The sequence below is a fragment of the Xenopus tropicalis genome, chromosome 6 (genome assembly GCF_000004195.4).
Source record: "Xenopus tropicalis strain Nigerian chromosome 6, UCB_Xtro_10.0, whole genome shotgun sequence".
Lineage (NCBI taxonomy): Eukaryota > Metazoa > Chordata > Amphibia > Anura > Pipidae > Xenopus > Xenopus tropicalis.
Window position 1 is genome coordinate 59,755,486 of NC_030682.2, and position 22,404 is coordinate 59,777,889.

A 22,404-nucleotide genomic window follows, 5' to 3' on the forward strand; every position below is an offset into this window, starting at 1 on the left:
TTGGCTGCACCAACAACCTTCCATAACCTTCCTATAAGCTAAAGTTGCTGATCAGATCCCTACTGCAAATAAATGTGGTACTTTTTGGTGTTCATGATTATAATTCAGGGCTTCTGATTAATGTTAGCAAAAAACTGAGATGGGGTTTTACACAACAATACACTGATGAGGCATAGTAAGGGCAAAACCAGTTGGGAAACTGAACAGCAGTTATCGCTTACTGGGCTTTAAAACCAATTGGGTAAATATCACCTTATAGGAAAATTAAGACACAAATGTGATTCTTCCCAGGATTCTTACTGTTTTGCATATGAATGAGGAAGAACTTTGTAAACTATTAACTAGAAATGTTGCTGTTTATGTGAAACAGACTTTAATACATCATACAGAAGAAGATATGCATATTTTATTTTTTTTTTAACTTTGTTTTTATTGCTTCGTTTTCAACAGGGTAAATCACATTTAAAGCATGTAAGCAAAGAAAAAGAAAAAGGAAAAGAAGTTAGAGAAGTAAAGTTAGGGTCAGGTTAGGGGTTTAGGAATGGAAGGGAAGGATTGGACTCTCGCCTGATTGTTATTATAGGTATAGTCCATTTATCTTATTTTGGCTCTGACATCAGAGGTGTTTCTTGAATCTGTCTATGTTTGCATCTGGTGGGGTTGTTGAGTATGTTGATTTTCAGTCCATGTAATCCAGGGAAACCAAATCTTTTCGTATGTGTCCATTTTGTGGTGAATCAATGATGTCAGTTTTTCCATTGTAGATATCTACCAGATTTTGGCTGTTATTTCTTGGATTTGCGGTGGTGTCGCTTTCGAAGATATGCATATTTTGATATTTTGGTGGACCAGGTAAGGCAGGTCAGATTGTATGGCCCTGGGTCTGAGGGTCAGATGACATTCAAAGACAGATTTAGAAAATAAGTCCATATCCTTCTTTTGTACCCTCCTTTCGTAGCCCTATATTTTTTGTCTCATAACATTTCTTAGAATATAGAAGTTGATTATGTATTGAATAGCAAATAAGAATACTCTTCTGATCTGGTCTTATTGTTAGCAGCCTATACACAAAGAAGAAGAAAGTTTGCCAGCGCTTAGTTTGCCTTTAAAAATAATTTTTACAAAAAATGAGGTGTTAGTACCACACTTTGGCCAAAATATGTAAGCTCACGTGCCACATCAAGGCCCCTCATTATACGTGAGTCCTACACTGTCTAATGACTTTGAGTCTGTGATGCAATTAAAATAAAGTCCCCCAGCAAACAATGTGACTGAGTATGAAGACCCACTGCACCTACCTTCAGCTCAAAAAGGCTCTAGTGAAAAAGCAAGGAGCTTTTAAGCCCCAGCTCATTAGCACACACATGAAAGTGATTCATTGATTTAAGGCTACATAGCAGCTAGAAGCAAAATTTGGCTACAATTTGTACACAAAACATAGAAAGAAATCGCCAGCGCTCGGTCTAACCCACGCTGTAGCGTTGACCAGCTGCTAGAAACACACTATTGTGCCAGCGCTCGGTCTAACCCACAATCTGGAGTTGACCAGCTGCTATAAACGATAAAAAACCATTACCTATACACAAAGAAGAAGAAAGTTTGCCAGCGCTTAGTTTGCCTTTAAAAATAATTTTTACAAAAAATGAGGTGTTAGTACCACACTTTGGCCAAAATATGTAAGCTCACGTGCCACGTCAAGGCCCCTCATTATACGTGAGTCCTACACTGTCTAATGACTTTGAGTCTGTGATGCAATTAAAATAAAGTCCCCCAGCAAACAATGTGACTGAGTATGAAGACCCACTGCACCTACCTTCAGCTCAAAAACCGAAAAAAAAAAAAAAACGAAGCCGAAAACAACTATGTAGGTACCAAAAAGTTGATGTATGTAGATACATGTGTTATAGTTTGCCTATAAGCTAAAGGCATATTTTTATCAACAAGCTGTGTAAGTGCTCCATGAGGTGTGTTTAAGGTGATTATCCAGAAAATCTCAAAAACTGGGGCTTATTACAAATTCTAACAGATCTTGCATGCATTTGATACACAAGGTTAGTATCCTGTGGTTTTACTTTTCTTGGTAACCAAATCCATTTTGCAAGTGGAAAACACATTTTACGAAACGCTCTATGTGAAATGACTTTTGATATGATGTTCCGCAGAGGTCCCCAGCAGAGAGCAGCTTGTAAAATCTATATAAAAGAGGGAAAACATGTACTTTAGCCCTCTCCTGATTATGTATGGTTCTGTAATCTGTGGAAGCATTGTGTGCTCAGTAGTCTAAATTTAAGGTATCCACAGTTTCTTTACAAATCTTTGAAGACACTTTTATAAATATTGCATTTGTTTATAAATGTGTTTTAAATAAACTCAACAGGATTGTTTAACCACCAATATGAATCCATGCATGAATGAATCCATAATTTGAATTATTTGCTTAAAATGAGCTCTATGAGAGTAGAGATGTAGCGAACTGTTCGCCGGCGAACTAATTCGCACGAAAATCGGGTGTTCGCAAGTTCGCGAACTTTTAGCGATGTTCGCAATTTTAGGTTCGCCTTAGCTGGAGCCAAATTTTGACCTCTCACCCCAGAGCCAGCAGATACATGGCAGCCAATCAGGCAGCTCTCTCTCATTGACCACCCCCGGACCACTCCCTTCTATATATAAACCGAAGCCCAGCAGCCATTTTACATTCTGCCTGTGTGTGCTTGTTGAGTTAGTATAGGGAGAGAGCTGTGCAGGGGTTTGAGGGGCAGTTTAGGTAGCTTTGCTGACTAGTAATCTACTTTCTACTGCTCTGTATGTAGCTGCTGGGGACAGCTGTCCTGCTGATCTCATCTGCTGTAACCCAATAGTCCTTGTAAAAGCAGTTTATTACACAAGTTTAGAAATGTAGTGTGATTTCTGCCCTTTACAGCACAAAACGCAACGCTGTGTCAACAACGTATTTTTCAGAGAAGTTTTTGCCCTTGATCCCCCTCCTGCATGCCACTGTCCAGGTCGTGGCACCCTTTAAACAACTTTAAAATCAGTTTTCTGGCCAGAAATGGCTTTTCTAGGTTTTAAAGTTCGCCTTCCCATTGAAGTCTATGGGGTTCGCAAAGTTCGCAAAAGTTCGCACTTTTTGGCAGAAGTTCGCAAACGGGTTCGCGAACTTTTTTTGTGAGGTTCGCTACATCTCTATATGAGAGATGGCCATGGGTTTCTGGATAGGGGATCCTGTATACAGTATAAAAAACAGTGTTGTAAATATGGAATGTTTTGTGTGCCTTAAAAGTTTAAGGTGAGTTTGCACTGTGCAATGTAGTAAAAACTACTACAGAGAACAAAATATTAGTTTAGTTTTATTAACCTCTGTGAAGCACTACTATGCATTTCATACATATTGCTTATTATTGTGAGAATTTTTAAAAGCTGTCATGAGTATTCAGTTGGGAGTTTACAAGCAATGGATTGTCTCTAGAATTATCCAAGGACTTATATTAGAAATATTATAAATGATCTGTATATAACTATTCACAGTTTAAATTCCTTTCAAGGTCTGTTTAAAAAAATAAAACCAGATGGATAGTAGTTGGTTCACTTCTGTTGAGTTTTAGTACAATAATTAAAGTGAATTGCTGGGCAATTCACAAAATGTGCATATGCTGGTACCTGATGCAGATCTGCTTAATCTAAATATAAAGATCTAATGTAAACTGCACAGCTTCACAAAAGGTAACTAAAAGCCTAAAACCTACTGACCTTTTCAAACTTTACCCTAAAAGTTTTGAGTCAACAGAGAAATTGAAACATATGCTTTAAAAATATATATTAAAACTAAACATATGATTTAGACAAAGCACTCTATTACTATAATCAATTTATTAAGGACATTGAGGTATTCTGTTTATAAAGCTACTAAAATTCCCTCCCTAAATAGGGATTGTTTGTCCATATATTGCAATATGTTCAACCTGGCAGGACTGCATTTTACCTGTAACTTGCTTTCCAAGGTTATAAATCCCAAATAGTTGCCCTTTTTATTGGCCACCACTGGGATCACCTGACTGTAGCTAGGAATGACAAGAGCTACAACATGGAGCTGTTCTCTCTTCCTGTATAAACTATAGCAAAATAGTTGTGCGCAGCACTTAATATTATAAAACCATGAGAGCAGGGGTGCAATTATTAGGGTGTGACCACAAAATTTAGGCAAAAACAAGAGATTCTGTGCCCTCTTGGGAGCTACAAAATATTACTTTTGCTAGAATTACTCTACTACTTCCTGTTAGTTTTTGGAATGTTATTTTATATTAAGTCTGCTGAGCTGGTTAAAGAGATTACACTGTTGTAAATGCTGCAGAGTTTTTTGCTTACTTATATGCTATTTACACCCCTCTGCTCAGTCCCAGAATGTGTATTTAAATATTAAACTAGTGAAGTGCATTAATTGTGACAGAAGGCAAATGATGAGATTAAATCCACCTATAGCCTAGACTTGCCTCCCTTTGTTCTTATGATATTGTAAGTACTCTGTGCCAACAAGTCTTCTAATATTTGCACTGAAGCAAGGCAAGGCATGAGAGGCTTCATCATTCAACGGTAACATAAAAATAGCAGTGACCAAACTAATCTGAAAGAAAAAATCAAACTACTTGCTTATATACTGTAGTGGCTAGGTTTTGGTCATGGTTTCCTCTCTGCTTAAATGCAGTTCTCTGAAACTAACTCTTCTGAGCTATTCTGGATATTATACAACATGGATTTGTAAAATAAATATACTCAAACAGTAAAGTAAGTTAAGTTAGTAGTCCATCTTTACAAACGTGACCTGTTAAGTGAATAAACTCTAAAATCCCTGCCTAATCCAGAGTGACTAACCAACTCTATGGCTAAAGATTATCCAGACAAATTGAAAGCTTTCACAAAGTAGTTTTGACTTACTTCTTTATTAGCATATTCTGCAGCATAGAAAATTCAGATGAATTCTTGAACAAAAGGCAGGAAGGTAGTAATTTAGATCACATCATATAATCAGGCAAGAAATTATTGATGGCAACTATATTATTTTTTTTTAGCAGGAACTGTGTTAAGACACATCCAGCAGCTGTTAAATCCTTTTAAAAATTGTGTTTCTCTGGGTAATCTCTTTATCTCCCTTAGACACAAATTACTAACTACAAATCCAATGGAATATATGTTACCTGCATAAATATTATAACACAGTTTTGATCTGAGGGTTTTTTTTTTATTTCAGACACTTTTTAACACATACGTTTATTTTTCTTATTCAACAAATAAAACTAACTGTATTTAACAAATATGTAGGAATTTCAAAAAAAAATATTGGTGCCTCAGTTTGTTGTGCTGATTCTTGGTATAACTTTAAAAAAAAAACCCTTAGCGTAAAATATTAAATACATCCTGCTTCTTTAACTTTCCAGGGGCAAAGTGGTGGAAAAGTGGTGCTTGAAATTACTTTAAACCTAACATTTTCATCAAGATACAAGAGATAATATGTAAATGTTATATTTAACAGCTTAATTATTTAAATAAAAAAGTTAAAACGTCTTAAGGATTTATATATATCAAACTGGAATAATGATAGAGCCAAGTGAGTTATAATAAATTGAATATATAGTCTCAAGGGACAAAAGTTTGAAGATGAGTTTTAAGACTGCATATCCAATTAGATATTTGCTTTCAAAAAGCAGAACAGCAAATTTTACCCACTGATCTGTCTCATTGCACCTGTTATTACAGCATGAACAGTCAAAATGCAACTAGGGCACCAGAATTAAGAAATAATCTTGAATAGTAGCAAAAAATCTGAATATTTTGAATTAGATTTAGACAAAGATGGGTACTGTACCATTCATATCAGGATGAACCCAACCTGCCTTTTCCTGCCTGTATAAGTCCCCCTCTAATACTAGTAGATGTTCATTTTCATCTTAAAAACTTTTTGAATCTTGTAGAACCACTAACTGGAATAGAAATCTGCATAGCACAAAATGCTTATGTTTGTCACAGCTCAGTGGGTTAGCATGTCTTTGCATTGAAAATCACATTTTCATTGTTTAATGAAGACGAAATTTAGAGAAGTTGTTTTGTCTAATAATCCATTTATTACATGTTTGCATATACCTATATTCTTTATTAAAAGGCTTTCCTATATCAACTGTTACGAGTGGATAAGGAATTTGAGAGAGAGATGGGAAGGTGAGTCCTTAAGGCAGGGGCTGTTTCAGGATGGGATGGAGCGGGCGAAGGCTGACAGGATGGAGTGGGCGAAGACTGACAGGACAGCATGGAGCGATCGGAGACTGACAGGACAAAACAGGATGGAATGGGCAGAAACTGACAGGATAGGATGGAGTGGGCGGAGACTGACAGGACAGGATGGAGCAGGTGGAGACTGACAGGACAGGACGGAGCAGGCGGGGACTGACAGGACAGAGCGGGCGGAGACTGACAGGACAGAACAGCATGGAACGGGCAGAGACTGACAGGACAAGATGGAGCAGGCGGAGACTGACAGGACAGAACAGGATGGAACGAGCAGAGACTGACAGGACAGGATGGAGCAGGTAGAGACTGACAGGTCAGGACGGAGCAGGCGGAGACTGACAGGACAGAGCGGGCAGAGACTGACAGGACAAAGGCAAAGGCAGGACCAAGATCAGTGAACACGAGCAAGGGGCAAGCCACAGTGCTCAATATTAGACCAATGTTCAAGTAAGGAGTGTGAGGAGGGCTGGGAATAAATAGGGCAGAGTCAGCCCTGATTGGCTGACCACACCTAACCAATAGGGCTGCTGGAGTGATGTCACAATAAATGGATTGAACAATAAATGAGCAAGAACTCTTGTTGGCTGCTCTCCTGGCTAAATGGTTATGGGAGAGCAGCCAACAATTAGGAGGTCCTGAGATCGAACCCCAGCAGAGCCTAACATCAACTTTGCAAGGATCTCTGCTTTAAATCCAAAGATGGCCATACAGAAAAAAGTCATATTGGATCTTAAGTGGTGAGGTAATACTGTTGATTAGAACATTCATGCAATGACACACAGGGCTTATTTTCCACTGGCGTACTTCTCCTGGTAGAAAAGTGCTCAAACATGGCCATTTACTTGAATGGAATCCCTTAGCTTATTTCTGGAAGAAATATGTCTGAAATATGTAGTGTTTATTAGATTCAATAAATGACAGGCTGCTAAAGAAACTGCCCCTTGTGCAATAAGCCTTAGGTCTCAAGGTCATTTAAGGGTCCCCAGAATAGCTGTCAGCCACAGATTTATTCAATAGTCCTTAGAGTTTTGTCATTCTAATGATATTTTTTTGGCAGCAGTCTTTTATTTTTGCTTGGTTGAAGGTTCTTGTTTGTAAAAAAAGAGACTAAATTGTTGAGGAAGTCCTGGATTCTTGCTACTAGTAAAGCTAAATAATTAAATAAAATTTGCTGCCTATGTAATAATAATGCAAGCTATGGTATGACAAGAACATATATAGATAATGCCACAAGTTGAATTTCGTGTATTTAAGTAATGAATGCGTATCTCTGTTTGAGTATTTGTGCACAAAAATATTAATTGCTTTGATTATACAATTTAGTTAAAGAGGAATGTTTTTTTTCTCCTGTTATTTGTTATGCTCACTAATCGTTTTTCTGATTAGAATACAAGTTAAGAGCTGACTTGGTCCTTTACTTTTGCTCTGTTATATACACTTATTTATTTTGTATTTAATTTGTGCTTAGAACGGAACGTTTAATGCATGAAAGGAAAGATAATGGTTTACTTTGCTTCACCATCATTATTTCTAGTCATGTGTAATTGAAGCTTCAGCATATACTGATAAATCTCTACAAGTATTTCCGTTGTGACTTCTGTTCCAAAGCTACCGCAGAAAGCTTTTAGACAGAGTGAAAGTGGATTGCTCCTCTAGGGCATAAAAAGTAATGGTTTGGGGGAGTAATTGACTTTTAAGATATGAAGGTGACAAGAAGTGTAACAGGTTGTGGTGACTGTGTCCTGTATTTATTTTTGATGGAAGCTACTTTAGTTAAGCTATACAGTTTTCCCTTTACAGAAGATGACCATTTTAATTACTCATCATAAACCCTCAGAGACTGGCACAGTGAACAGCTTCTATGGAATAAAATGCGACAAAAATGCAGATGAAAAGACAAAAAAGTTAAAACTTTCTACAGTAACAGTAGCATCATTAAGACAATTTTAGAAGCAATATTTTAACATGCACAGTAAGGCATACAGAAAAAAATACTTTATAAATATAAATAAACTCTTTTTTGACAGAATTTATCCTAAAAATTGCTAAAAATATTTGTGCCTCTTTACCCTCCCCCTGTGCCCACAATAAAGCAACGGACAACTTAATTGGGGAGAGAAGGCCGCAGTTGTTTATTGCAAATTATTTAAAATAAATCAGCAATTATATATAGATATAAACAACCATAACTTTTATTAAACCGTTTGTAAATCCAAACGTTAAACAACAGTCAAATAACTTATATCCTCCAAAGAGGTCTGACCAGGCCCGGAGCCTGTGTCCTGTCTACTATCCAAGTCCCTTTCTGGATTATCCATCTCCCTGGGGACCCCAGGCCTACCCAGTTACCCACTCACCCTACCAACTGTACCTTTTTAATTTCCTCTTGGGCTCAGTCGACTCCACCCCCCGCACTGCGACTATTGATTCCCACCTATTAGGGAGGGAGGGACGCTGACGGCTCCTGCTCCTCCTGCCCGCCGAAAGACTGGTGAGCTCACATGCAGGGAGGTATATAACTGAGATATCCGGTGGGGGGGGAAAGGGGTTATCCTCCTAGTTAGTCATGCTCTTCTTCCCTTTCGTTTTACTCGGGTCATTGGGTTCCCTTACAATTACAGGTATTGGACCGGAAACCCATTATCCAGAGAGTTCCGAATTACGGAAAGGCCATCTCCCATAGACTCCATTTTAATTAAATAATTCACATTTTTGAAAATGATTTCCTTTTTCTCTGTAATAATAAAACAGAACCTTGTACTTGATCACAACTAAGATATAATTAATCCTTATTGGAGCCAAAATAATCCTATTGGGTTTATTTAATGTCTAAATTCTTTTTTTAGTAGACTTAAGGTAGGAGATCCGAATAATGGAAAGACCCCTTATCCGGAAAACCCCAGGTCCCGAGCATTCTGGATAATGGGTCCCATACCTGTAAAGTGTGGTTTTCAAATGGTATAACACTCTTCAAAACTCTTTCATACAAATACAGCACTGCATCTTGTGCACTAGACTGATTCTGATACAAACTTCTATTTTAAAAGCCTGATTTGAGCAATGACCATAGAAACATTTAAAAAAAAATGTTTTTGGTCTAATTACCAACAGTAATGATGGTAATAATTGGATTCAATGACGCCTACTTACGTGGTGTATCATATGACACTATTTTTAGGTGTATTGTTGTGCTTACTAACAGACTAGTGACTGAGTAAAAAAATCAGTTTTTAGGAAAGCAGACAGGGAAATCTGTCATCTGGATTGCTACTACAGTTTGCTGTCTGCCTGGTGCAGGGTGCTGCACATTATTGATCAGACAAATTGTTGGATAGGGCTGGACATGATTTAGCTGTCATGGTAAATATCCATACTAGTATGTTACTTTTATCTAATGGAGAGTTTAGGCCCCTAAGATTTAAGGTTAAAGGAACAGTAATACCGAAAAATAAAATTGTTTTCAAGTAATTAAACTGTAATGTACTGCTGCCCTGCACTGTTAAAAGTTGTGTGTTTGCTTCAGAAACCCTATTATAGTTTATATAAATAATCTGCTGTGTAGCCTTTGGGGCAGCCTTTCAAAAGGAGAAACGACACAGGTTACACAGCAGATAACAGATAGAATACATTGGTGTTTATCTGTTATCTGATGTAACCAGTGCCCTTTCTCTTTCTTTTTTTCCAGCATGAATGGCTGCCCCCATGGCTGCACAGCAGCTTATTTATATAAACTATAATAGTGTTCCTGAAACAAACACACCAGTTTTACAAGTGCAGGGCAGAAGTACAGTATATTTTAATTACTTAAAAAATGCTCTTATTTTTGGTGTTACTGTTCCTTTAAGAAAAGGTCTTCCAATGTACAGGTAGTTTTTCTGATCTTATCAGTGCCAGGCGCTGAGACTTTAGAAGCTAAATGCATGGCTAAAGTCTTGGTCAAAGAGGAGTTTGAGTTTCTAAAGCCCTGGGCTTCCATCTCTATATCCACAATGCAATGAATCTTAATGGAAGGCCAAAAGACTAGAGTAGCATCTACTCCAGGCAATTGGGAGGGGGGGGTAGAGCTTTTTAAGGGAAGCTATTGTAGATGTAGTGCCATGTGATTAAATTAGAAGATCCTGCTGTTACAAAGATGTACAGGTATAGGGCCCATTATGCAGAATGTGTGCGACAAAGGGTATTCCGGATAGGGGGTCTTTCCGTAATTTGGATCTCCATACCTTAAGTCAACTAAAAAAATTAATAAAACATTCATTAAACCCAACAGGATTGTTTTGCATCCAATAAGGATTATTTATATCTTAATTGGGATCAGTTACAAGGTACTGTTTTATTACTGCAGACAAAAAGGAAATCAGTTTTTTAAAATTCTGAATTATTTCATTAAAATGGAGTCTATGGGAGACAGGCTTTCCGTAATTCGGAGCTTTCTGGATAACAGGTTTCCAGATAAGGGGTCCCATACCTGTATATTAACAACAGTTACATCTACCTCTTTAATAAGCACTGTAAATAATAAATGTAAATATATGAGAGTTGTTAACTTTAATATCTTCTTGCAAATGTAAAGGGCATGTCAAGCAAAACGAAATCTAGTGTTAATTGCATGTACAGGAAATTATTATATAATTTAGTATTGCTGAGACCTGGTGGAATGCAACAAATGAGTGGGATGGTTATACCCTTTTTAGGAAGGTCGAAGCAATAAAAAGATAGAGTTTGTTGCAAAAATAGAAATAAATCCTAAACTAGGTAAACTAGGTAAAACTGAGAGTTATTTTCTATTTTTTTTTAAATACATACACAGTAAAAAAAATGAAGCAAGGGAGTGGAACCCTTGGCATCAAAGAAAGGTAAATTGTTTGATAAAAGCAGGGATGAGACAGAATTCAAAATTATTTAATTGTTTTTCTTACATTTACACAGCAGTGAACCCATTTCATGAAGGCTTTCCAATTTCCAAGTATTGTATGTGGTGGCATTATTCAAAAAGATATCCCATTCACAGCCTGAAAAATATAGTTCTGTAATTATGACAGTATCAATGGTGGGAAAGCTTTTGGAGAGAGTTATAAGGCATAAGATAATGGAATACATTTAAAATACATTTTAAATCATAATACAATGAATTTGTTATAGCATGGTTTTATGTGTAGTATAATCTTGTCAGACCAATTTAATTCCAGGTGAGCAGAAAACTAGACATTGGGGTGGCAGTGGATGTGGATTAAGATTAAGATAAAGCTAAAACAAAAGGTTACTGACTAGATTAAGGAATATTGGTCTAGAACATAATATTATTATAAGGCTAGAGGACTGGCTGACAGATAGATTACAAAGAGAGATAGTAAATGGAATATTTTCTAATTAGACCAGTGTTGTGGAGTACCGCAGGGGTCTGTCATTGATCCTTTGCTTTTTCATTTGTTCATAAATGAGGTTGGCATTGTAAGTTCTGTCTCTAGTTTTGCTGATTATACTAAATTATGTAAATCCATAAATTGTACAGGATGCTGTTGCTTTGCAGAGAGCCTTGACTAAATTTGAGAACTGGGCAACAATTGGTAAATGAGGTTCAGTGTTGACAGGGCTGCCATCAGAAAATTTGGGGCTCCCTACAAGTTATTTATATGGGGCCCCATAAACACATGCACACAATACTAACATTTTTCCCACGTCCCCTGTGTGTGCAATATACTGTAAATAGCTGATGTTACTCAATAATAAGAAGTTAATTATAAGAGTTCTATTAATTAATGTTCTAATTAACAGTCAGTTCCCATGGGGGTCAGTGAGGTTTAAACCCTACACTCCTTCCTGCCCCTGCTCTGCGCTGTCATTGCTTAATATGGAAGTTACTTGAGTTGTTGCACAAGGTTATATAAACAACATACATTTAGGAGTCAAATAACTAGTTAGTATTCATTCAAAATAGTAACAAAAATGTGCTAATAGGTCAGTCTTTAAATTGGGGGTGGTTTAGTGGAGTTTAAAATGGTTTTTTTTGAAAGTAACAAGTTTTTACATAAAAAAAAATAAAGTGGAAATTGTGTAAGCATAGGGGCCCAATAATGTTGCTGTGGGGCCCAAAAATCAGCCATTACCTTGCAAAAAAGTTAATGTAGAAAATGCTCATATAGTAAATAGATCCCAATATATATAGCTGATGTGACTCTATAATAACAGGCATAATAACAGGAATATAAATAGTTGATAAAATAGTTAATTAATGTGCTAAAAAGTCAATAAGTTGATTGGAGTAGTAGAATTTACCTTAAGTTTTTATTTCATTGGTGGTTAGTGGGGAGTTTGCCCCCTACCTGGCCATTCAAGCTTCTCTGCATAAATTGCAGAGAATAACTTTTTCTGTAACTTAATCAAATTGCATACCTTCACAAGGAGAATTCACCAGGCCTGACACACCAGTAACCCCTCTCCCCCTGATGGCCCCTCTCCCCCTGATATATGTAAGGTTATGTTAATAAGTAAAAATATCATAAATATAAGATATACATACACCAAATTGTAGTGTGTTGGGGCCTCCTTAAAAAAAATTATTTGTTATTTTTTGTAAATAACAGGCATCTCTGAAATTTTAGGAAGCATTCCTGACTACTAAAGTGAATAAAGTACTCACTTGCAGAAAAATGGGCATTGACTCAAGGGTTAAAAAAAAATCTACTTCAGTATAGATCCCTGATAAGGTCTCTCCTTGAGTATGAAGTTTGGGGCCCCAGTCCTTAAGAAGGATATTAATGAGCTGGAGAGAGTGCAGAGACGTGCAACTGAATTATGAATGGAATAATAGGATTTCAAATTTAGGTTTGTTTTTTTAGCAAGGTCACATGATCATGCTTTAAGTAAACTAGAGGACATTTTAAACAGATTGCATGTGTAACACTTGTTTGGCTATAAAATGGCAGAACCCAGGCTAGTGATAGGTATAGAGCATGGGTTACATTCAACCTTAATGCACAGGAGTGGGCCTCCGCTATATGGGAGGTATTGATGGAGCTGAGGGTGTAGTTGAACTACAACTAGGTAGAGCGTGTGTGGTGTAGATGGAATAATGGACGCCAGAAAGGTTCTTGCTCATGAACTATAGTACAATTTATTGGACAAAAGGCACACCTTTATAGTGCAGCAGGGTATACTCACAGACACAGCAGTATATGATGTCACAGATAGTACAGCAGATGTGACACTTTAGGCACAGAATAACCCCTTTGGAGATTGCACAGAGGATTAGCTGAATTCAGGAATGGATGCCCTTTATCTGGGATGGATCCCTCCGGCCGACTATTGATCAGGGTGAGAAACTGCCTGAATACTATGTCTTAACCGCGGTCCTGCAGAAATGGCACACAAAGCCTGGGTAGACTAAACCCTTTGTTACAACTCCTAGTTGGGGCTATTTCTGCCCTTGCTAAATAATCTGACTACTCTCACCTCTCCTAGAGGGTGCTATAATAAAACTGTCTGTGCTGGCTTTAACTCGTTCACGGGGCCCTGTCCCCGACTTATCACTAGGGTAGGTGGTCCCCTAGGGTACAAATGGCTTCTGGGCCTATGTTCTGGTCCAGGCTCAGTTGGGATCTGTCCAGAACACAGCATGCAGCCAAAAGAGGAAGACACTTCCTTGTGCCAGACACTATATAGTCTGCACAAGGGGAGTGGTCAACCTGGGCTAAACCTATAGAGGGCAGCCTAATAACAGTAATCTGAGTGTAGAGGGCTCTGCCCTATTACAACACAGATAACATAAAGATAAGGGATAACACCATAGGGAGCTTAACCCTATGGGTCCCTACACATGTATCTTGTTTTCTCACAAAAAGAGCAAAAACCAAAAAACACCCCTTTAGACTTGATGAACTAAACTCTAACAGGATGATTTCTCAGACAAGCATAATATCAAGGACTACAGCAATCTCAAAATGTTATACAGGTATGGGACCTGTTATCCAGAATGCTTGGGACCTAGATAAGGGATCTCCATACTTTAATTCTACCACAAATCATATAAACATTAATTAATACCAATAAGAATGTTTTACCTCCAAAAGGGATTCATTAAATCTTAGTTAGGATCAAGTGCAAAATACTGTTGTTATTACAGAGGAAAACAGAAATATGTTTAAAAATTTTGAATGATTTAATTGAGATGGAGTCTATGGGAAATGGACTTTGGAGCTTTCTGTTTAAGGTGTTTCCGGATAATGAATCCCATAACTGTACATATGTATATAAATATTGTGGTAGAGTGCAATGTGGTACAATATCTATCTATCTATCTATCTATCTATCTATCTATCTATCTATATATATCAATCCAAATGGTGTCCGCACTCCAAGGCTCAATATTCTGCAGGGTGCATAGCCAAAATTACGTATATATAGAAAATAATCATCTGTGGCCAGCACACCCTTCAATGTTTTATCAAAAAATTATTGAAGATATATTGTTAAAACCGACGTTTCGGTCCTCATTAGGACCTTTCTCAAGGATAAAAAAACTAAAATATATATATATACAGACACAGAAAATCAGGCACTCACGTCTCATAAATGGGTCACAGATGCCTCCAAAGAGAGCACACATGGCACAGGAATCAATGTAACAAAAAGGTCCTTTATTTGGACATCATTTCTACGCGTTTCGATCCCCAAGGGACCGTCATCAGGATCCCTTGGGGATCGAAACGCGTAGAAATGATGTCCAAATAAAGGACCTTTTTGTTACATTGATTCCTGTGCCGTGTGTTCTCTCTTTGGAGTTGATGCATTTTTTTTGAGTCAGCACCCGGCCATTATTCATATGAGTGGAGAGTGCCAATATCTGGAGGACCTGTATGGGATCTATTATCCGGAAACCCATTATCCAGAAAGCTCCAAATTACGGAAAGCCCGTCTCCTATAGACTCCATTTTAATCAAATGATTCAGAATTTTAAAACTGATTTCCTTTTTATCTGTAGTAATAAAACAGTACCTTGTATTTAATTCCAGCTAACATATAATTAATCCTTATTGGAGGCAAAACAATCCTATTGGGTTTATTTAATGTTTTATTGATTTTTTGGTGGACTCAAGGTATGGAGATCCAAATTACAGACACCTTATCCGGAATACCTTTGGTCCTGAGCATTCTGGATAATGGGTCTTATACCTGTATATACCAGCAGAAAGATCTGCACACGTCACGTAAAAGAAATACAGTTTTATTCACTCACTGTGCACATTGTGATGTGGGGTATAATAGAAAGAAAAATACATAGTGATGAATACAAGTATGGTATCTCTTATCCGGAAACACGTTATCCAGAAAGCTCCGAATTACAGAAAGCCCATCTCCCATAGACTCCCAACAGTACCTTGTAATTGATCCAAAGTAAGATATAATAAATCCTTATTGGATGCAAAACAATCCCATTGGGTTTAAAGGAGAACGAAAGGCACTTGGTGGTGTCAAAATGTTAGGCACCCCCAAGTGAATTAAATCGCCTACCTTTTACCCCGGGCTGGTGCCCCTGTTCGGAGTACCTGTAGCGCTTCCTCCTTCCTGCTTCAGTGCGCGCGCATGCGCAGTAGAGTGAAAAGCTGAACTTTAACAGAGAAGTTGGCTTTTCACTCTACTGCGCATGTGCCTGTCATTTAATCCTTCCAAAACGAAGCCGGAAGGAGGAAGTGCTACAGGTACACCGGGCTGGTGCTGTTTTCACCTAACAGGGGCACCAGCCTGGGGTACAAAGTAAAGGATTAAAGTCACTTGGGGTTGCCTAACATTTTGGCTACCCCAAGTGACTTAGCCTTTCCTTCTCCTTTAATTAATGTTTTATTAATTTTTTAGTAGACTTAAGGTAAGGAGATCCAAATTAGGAAAGAATCCTTATCCAGAATACCCTTGGTCCCGAGCATTCTGGATAACGGGTCCTATACCTGTACATGAAAATAATTTTTCGCAGATGTGGTGGGGACTAATTTGGCAGAGACATAAATAAAACTATTTTAAATAGTATAGCTATTTTGTAGTATATAAAATTAATGCTGGAATAAACATGTACGGGGAATTGTTGTCAGTGGTCGCCACTTCTTTTTATCTGTATGCACATACTAGAAAATTTAACAGCTTTGCACCTTGACTATTTCTGTAAACAGTACAATGTGTACGGTATCAAGTTTGTTACAAAGCACCTTAAATTGTGCAGGTTTATTCTTTAAATTGCTATGGATTTAGCAATTCAGAGCAAATATGATGCCCAAGCAGTGTGTTAAATCAGGACTAAACTTCCTTTCATGGCAAGAAAAGTTTAGATAGGAATATGGCAAAAACCTGCAGATTTATTATCTGTAAATGCTTGAATAAGGATGCAATATTCCAGCTTAGCATTCATTGTACAAACTTAGCAGCGAAAACACAATCAATTAGTAGTTACCTCTTTAATTTAATACACTGTCAGCAGTACATGGTTTCAGTGGATTAAGGTCCCTATAGGTTTATTATCATACTGCTTATCACAGGATTTCCAGAGGACAAACAATACTGTAACCTTTCTTTTTTTTTCCTCTTTTGTTTCAGGACCAAACTGTTTTGCTGAGGCTATTGTAATTCCAGCGGGACGGGAAGTAAAGACAGATGATTGCACTATATGCCACTGTACCTATGAAGAAGGCACCTGGAGAATTGAGCGGCAAGCCTTGTGCACTAGACATGAATGCAAACAGATATAATAAAGAACTTTTTAAGTAAAAAAAGAGAAACCTCATCTCGAGGGCCTTTTGGCAATGGACAATGACATTAGGATAATTAGGTCTGCTATGGGAAATATCTGCTTCTTTTTTCATAAATTGTAAAATATCAGGATTTTGCAGAAATTAAAATATAGATTTCTCTCTGGATAAATGTGTATTTTTCACATTAAGTACTTAACGACACTAAATAATCTGTGTATATCTAAACATCCCTAAAAATCATGATGATAATAAATGTTTTATATAGATAATACAAGACAAAACATTGTGTTTTTTTTGAGTTTTGTACAAAACATGGCAAATGGTCAGAAGCAATGGAAAACATGGAGCTAAATATCAGTTGTAGGGAACTAATTTAATAAGACTTTATAATGTACTGTACGTAGTAAAATGGCTCAAGGCATTTCATATGATACATGAAGATACACTAATAGATAGATTATGCATAATACATAAACCCTTGGCTTTAAATCTGGCATAATCAAAAACATGACTGCTGTTGTATTGCACGTACTTGGTTGGCAAGCCAGCTCAGGTTTCCTCAGGAGTTGAATTTCACTTCTTAGACATATACATCTCTCTGTAAATTCCTAGATTCCCTAATAAATTCTGCCCGCGGTCAATTGCCATCAATTGCAATCTTCACACTGTGTGCAGGATACACATTCCATTTAATAATAATTATGTTTACTATTTAATGACCAGTTTGGAACATTTGTCAGTCTATTTTTGCCAAACTGGTGAAGGATCTACCTGTTCAGCCACTGACCAAACAGTTATATAACTGTTTGGTCAGTGGCTGAACAGGTAGATCCTTCACCATATACCTCTCCCTTTTTTCTATTTTATTTCAAACTTTTGTACTATGCAACTATAAAGTGAAACTGATTTGTCACTTTAAGCAATTTTATCATGCAAGTTTTCGTAAAATGTAAAGGTTAATAGTATAATAGTATTGCGCAGACTCCTGTTGGAAGTAAGCTACTTCAGAGATGGCTGTAGCCAATGTATTATTATCTGTTAGCTTCTACCAAACACATTCCTCAGTAAAACATGGTAGCTACGACTCATATATATCAATAAAAATTAAAAGAAGCATTGTTTGCACAAACACAATAGCTGGATTTATGAGATAAGCTATACTTCTAATTTTGTGTTGCTCTCTCCAATCAGGGTTTGTCATTTCCTAAGTGCCATTTATATTCTGTAATAAGTAAATTAGCGTACATATTGAGCTTTTATGTTGGCTTAATATGAACACAAATATTGGCAAGTGTGTGTGTATAGTTCATCAAAAAGAAAACCCAACACAAAGCATGTTGTTCTGCTATAGTCCAAGAACACGTAATTGCTTCACTATTGTAATTTGCTTTAGAAATAAACAATGAAGCTGTGGAAAATAAATCAAAAAGTGATAAAAAAAGGAAAGCAGAAATGTAGAAAGGAACCGGCTGTGGTCTGGCAACATACGCCAAGGTGCTTTGAAGATTAAATGAGAGAAATCCCAGTGTGTTACAAAAGTGGCTTGAGAGAGGAGAAAAAAGATTTTTTTGCCTGTTCCCTCTGAAAAAATTATTTTTTAATATGTCACCCATCAATAACATTTTCAGCTTTGTATTTCAAATGCTATAAAATGGGGAGTTAACTCTTTAAGGAGCAAACACGTGAACATTCTTTGACATGAACCTCTCTGTGAAATAAATGTGCCTGTCACAATGGCTTTGATGATCTCTTTTGCAACGGCTCCATTACTGTCTGCCTTATATTATTATATATTATATATATTGCAGCTGTTAATAAACAGTGTCAAGATTGTCTATTATTTGACAATGACATCCTTTATTAGAAATTTGCAAACTCTGCAAGAACAAACAAAAAAATAAAAATGTTCCCATAAAAAAAAGAGCCATATACATTGACAATAGTGGTAAGCATTTAACAAGAATTTCCCTCTTCCATTCACTTTGATTATCCTCAAACAATAGAAATAAAATATATCCTGGCAATCAAATAGCTCTAGATGTGTTTTACCTTAAGGCAATGATAAATCCATATTTTCTGCATTTGAATATGTGGCTTGATTGGTCTGAATAAAATGTACATTGCATGAGATACCATCAAGGGCAAATTTTTAGTTTAGTTCATTAAAAAAAAAAAAGCTTATGTCGTGTGTAGCTAATGACTGGCTGAAAATGACATACCACAGATAGTTTACATCAATTATGCTTTGGATGGAAACTAGTGTGTAGATATCAGCAATTAAATATATACTTAAAATAACAATTGTCTTCCCAAAGGTTTGGGGGTGAGGGGAACAAAAAATGATTTTGCTGTGGGTTGTATCAATTTTTATTTATATAATGCAGATATTGGAAAAGTTTGGAAAGAGTGCGAATTGAGAATGATGGAAAAAGTGGTGACAAAATGGCTTCAGAAGTCAAAATGATTTTGTTTCTATGTATCCAGTGACCTGTTCCTTACCATCTGTACATAACACAACCAGATAAAACTTGCCAAAATTAAACAGACTGCATCTATGCTAACCAATGACAGAAGCTGGTTTTATTAGCCAAGATATGACCTGTTGAAGGTCATAAAACAGATCACAACCAACAACAAGGGCATCTGATTTATTGCCTAAAAGAAAAAATTTAAGGAGCTGAAAAGTTTTTGTTTGAATTGTTCAAATGGATAATAAAGTTGTTTGAAGAAGGGAGTAACCTTGGCCGGAAATAGAGGGGTAGTGGACCTCTATTTCAAGGAAAACGACTGGAAATTAATTCTTTTCGGAGCGAGAGTCAGGCCTGAGTGAAATAAAGACTGAGATAATTCCTAGTTGAGAACCAGAATAGAAGCCCTTTTGCATATGACATGCTGTGAATATAAGGAGAATCTGGTTCAATGACTATGTCTTCCAAGTCTTCCAAGTCTTCCATACAGCTTTAGAAACAGCACAAATGATAGATGGAAATGCATTTAGCAGATGGAAAAACAGATTATGCGTGCAATATAAAAAAATAAGAGACAAATACTGTACATCTAAATGAATGACAAAATACACAATGGACATTGGAAAAATAAAGAGTATCAAGGCAGTATCAAGTATCAACCTACTAGCCTCAGATATCTGGCTAACAATAATGAGGTACAGACAAGGACAAAGCAATAGTCATAACAGGCAAAAAGTCAGGGCAAGCTGCAAGAATTGTTAACCAGATACAGGCATGTTAAAATTACAGAACAGATCTTTACTACCATGGGCAAATAATTTCCTCCAAATGCTTTCCCACTGGCTATAATTTATAAACCTGGTGGGAAAAAATATGCAGCACTTCACGCTTTCTAAGTTGCCCAAAGTTTCCTCACAAGGCAACTTTGGTGAAAAATTAAGCATTGCATGTGTTTTTTTCCACTGGTGATTTACATGATCGTCGGTGGAAAAGCATTTTGAGGAGATTAGTTGCTTGTTGTTGAAAATATCTATCATGGGTGACTAATCTCCTTATGTGCCAGGAGCCTAACAGAATATTCAAGCTTAGCAGGAGCTGATAACAGTAGCCAGCCAAAGAAAGGTAATTATAGGAAATTGGGTATTTATAGGTCAGAAGGCAACAGGGAGGCACAGTGGAAATTAAATCATGACATCAAGGAGCAGTGCAAAATTAAATTGCACAAACTCTGCATATTCTCTGTACAGGCACCAACCACTGCACTCACAATTATGCACATTAGTGCACTGACATGGGAGCACTTGAAAGGCTGCACATACCCACACCAATGTCAAGGATTGCATCAGCATGTATGCAGGTAGTGGAACACGCCAGCCTCCCAGTTCACCTTACAAAGAAGAAATAAGATAAAATAAAAAATAACAGGGACAACACATTCTAGAGAGCTTGGGGGAAGAACCAATATTACATCATCTGCAAAAGAACTGAAGATGGAAACATAAAAACAAGAGATGTTGTCCAGAAGATGTATGGGATAAAATGTTTGTTCAGCCTGAGTGGACATGCCATTTGAAGCCCATGGCAGGTTACTGGTGCAGAAAACAAATTTAAAGAGCCACCAGTGTAAGCATGTGAAGTCAGATTGGACCTAAGATCACTGTCAAAAAAAGAAGGCCATAGGGAACCAATGTTATTGGAATGGAATTGTACAATGAAGAAAAAATGAAAAAATGTTTAGAAAAGTTTCATGGAAAGAGGTGATGGATTCAACCACAAGAATCATAAATATGGCATTAAGAAGCCTAGAGACCAGAAGGGAGGAAATACAGCTTGGTCAGACTTTAATAGTTCCCTATCTGGTTGTGATAGGCATAAAGGAGACTTAGCCATGGTGGTCCCAATACAGTTCTGGATATTTTTTATTGAGTAGGTCAAATATTTACTGTATATACTCGAGTATGAGCCTAGTTTTGCAGCACCCAAAATGTGCTGAAAAAGTCACCCTCAGCTTATACTCGAGTCAGGTGCCATGAGTCCCTCCAGACTAGCACCCTCTCTCCTTTGTGTGCAAATTAGGCCACCTGCAACCAGACCCTCCAGTGTCCTAGCCCGCTCCCAAATTCATCCTCATCTACCATTCTCACCTGTACCATTCTGCACTAGACATTGCACTTTATATTCTATATAAACTATATATAGTTTTGAAGGATTTTAACTCTTTGTGTTTTAGCTTGGTTGCTGAGCTAAGGTGGTACTACTCTTAAGGTATCATTGTTGATACCATATTTTTTTTGTTGACCCTCTTCTCCAATTACAGAGCTAGTGTACTGTTTTTCTTTTAAATAAATATTTAAAAACATATACCCCACTGATGCCTCATTTAATATAATTTTATAGGTATTTATTTTGATTATTGAAACTTAGCATTAGCTGCTGCATTTCACACCCTAGGCTTATATTCAAGTCAATAAGTTTTTCCAGTTTTCTTAGGTAAAATTGGGTACCTCGGCTTATATTCGGATCAGCTTTATATGGTACTGATATGATATAATGGATTGTATCTAAACCAGAATCTGGTTAATTTAGTACATTTCCTGTGATGATCTGTGAGGTATACACCATAAGAACAGTACACTAGGTTAGAAAATTATTTTGGAAATGCAATGAAGAGTAAGGTACCATGATAGCTTTGCATGACCCTCTAAACCAAACTTTTAACCAAGCATCTCTGGGTCCAAACACATATGACCCTCTGCCCAGTGCAACATCTCTAGTTATGGGCCTAGATCTTTCTCCCATTTTCTAACACAGGTATAATCTCTGAGGAATAGAAAGTCTGGTAGACAAATATATAACCAGTTTTAATGTAAACACTTTTTTTGAACTGCCAATAATACTGTAACTACAGTTTTATTCTTCAGGGCACA

The 22,404-nt window shown here is 37.0% G+C and overlaps 1 protein-coding gene across 1 annotated transcript in view; it reads left to right on the forward strand.

Annotated features, from left to right (window-relative positions):
• Window positions 1-17,276, forward strand: part of vwc2 (von Willebrand factor C domain containing 2) — a 221,697-nt gene extending 204,421 nt beyond the window's left edge. The window contains exon 4 of the mRNA XM_002933417.4: window positions 16,855-17,276. Within this exon, the coding sequence (XP_002933463.2) occupies window positions 16,855-17,006 (152 nt within the window). The 3' untranslated portion in view covers window positions 17,007-17,276. The remainder of the gene's footprint in view (window positions 1-16,854) is intronic.
• The last annotated feature ends 5,128 nt before the right edge of the window (window positions 17,277-22,404 follow it).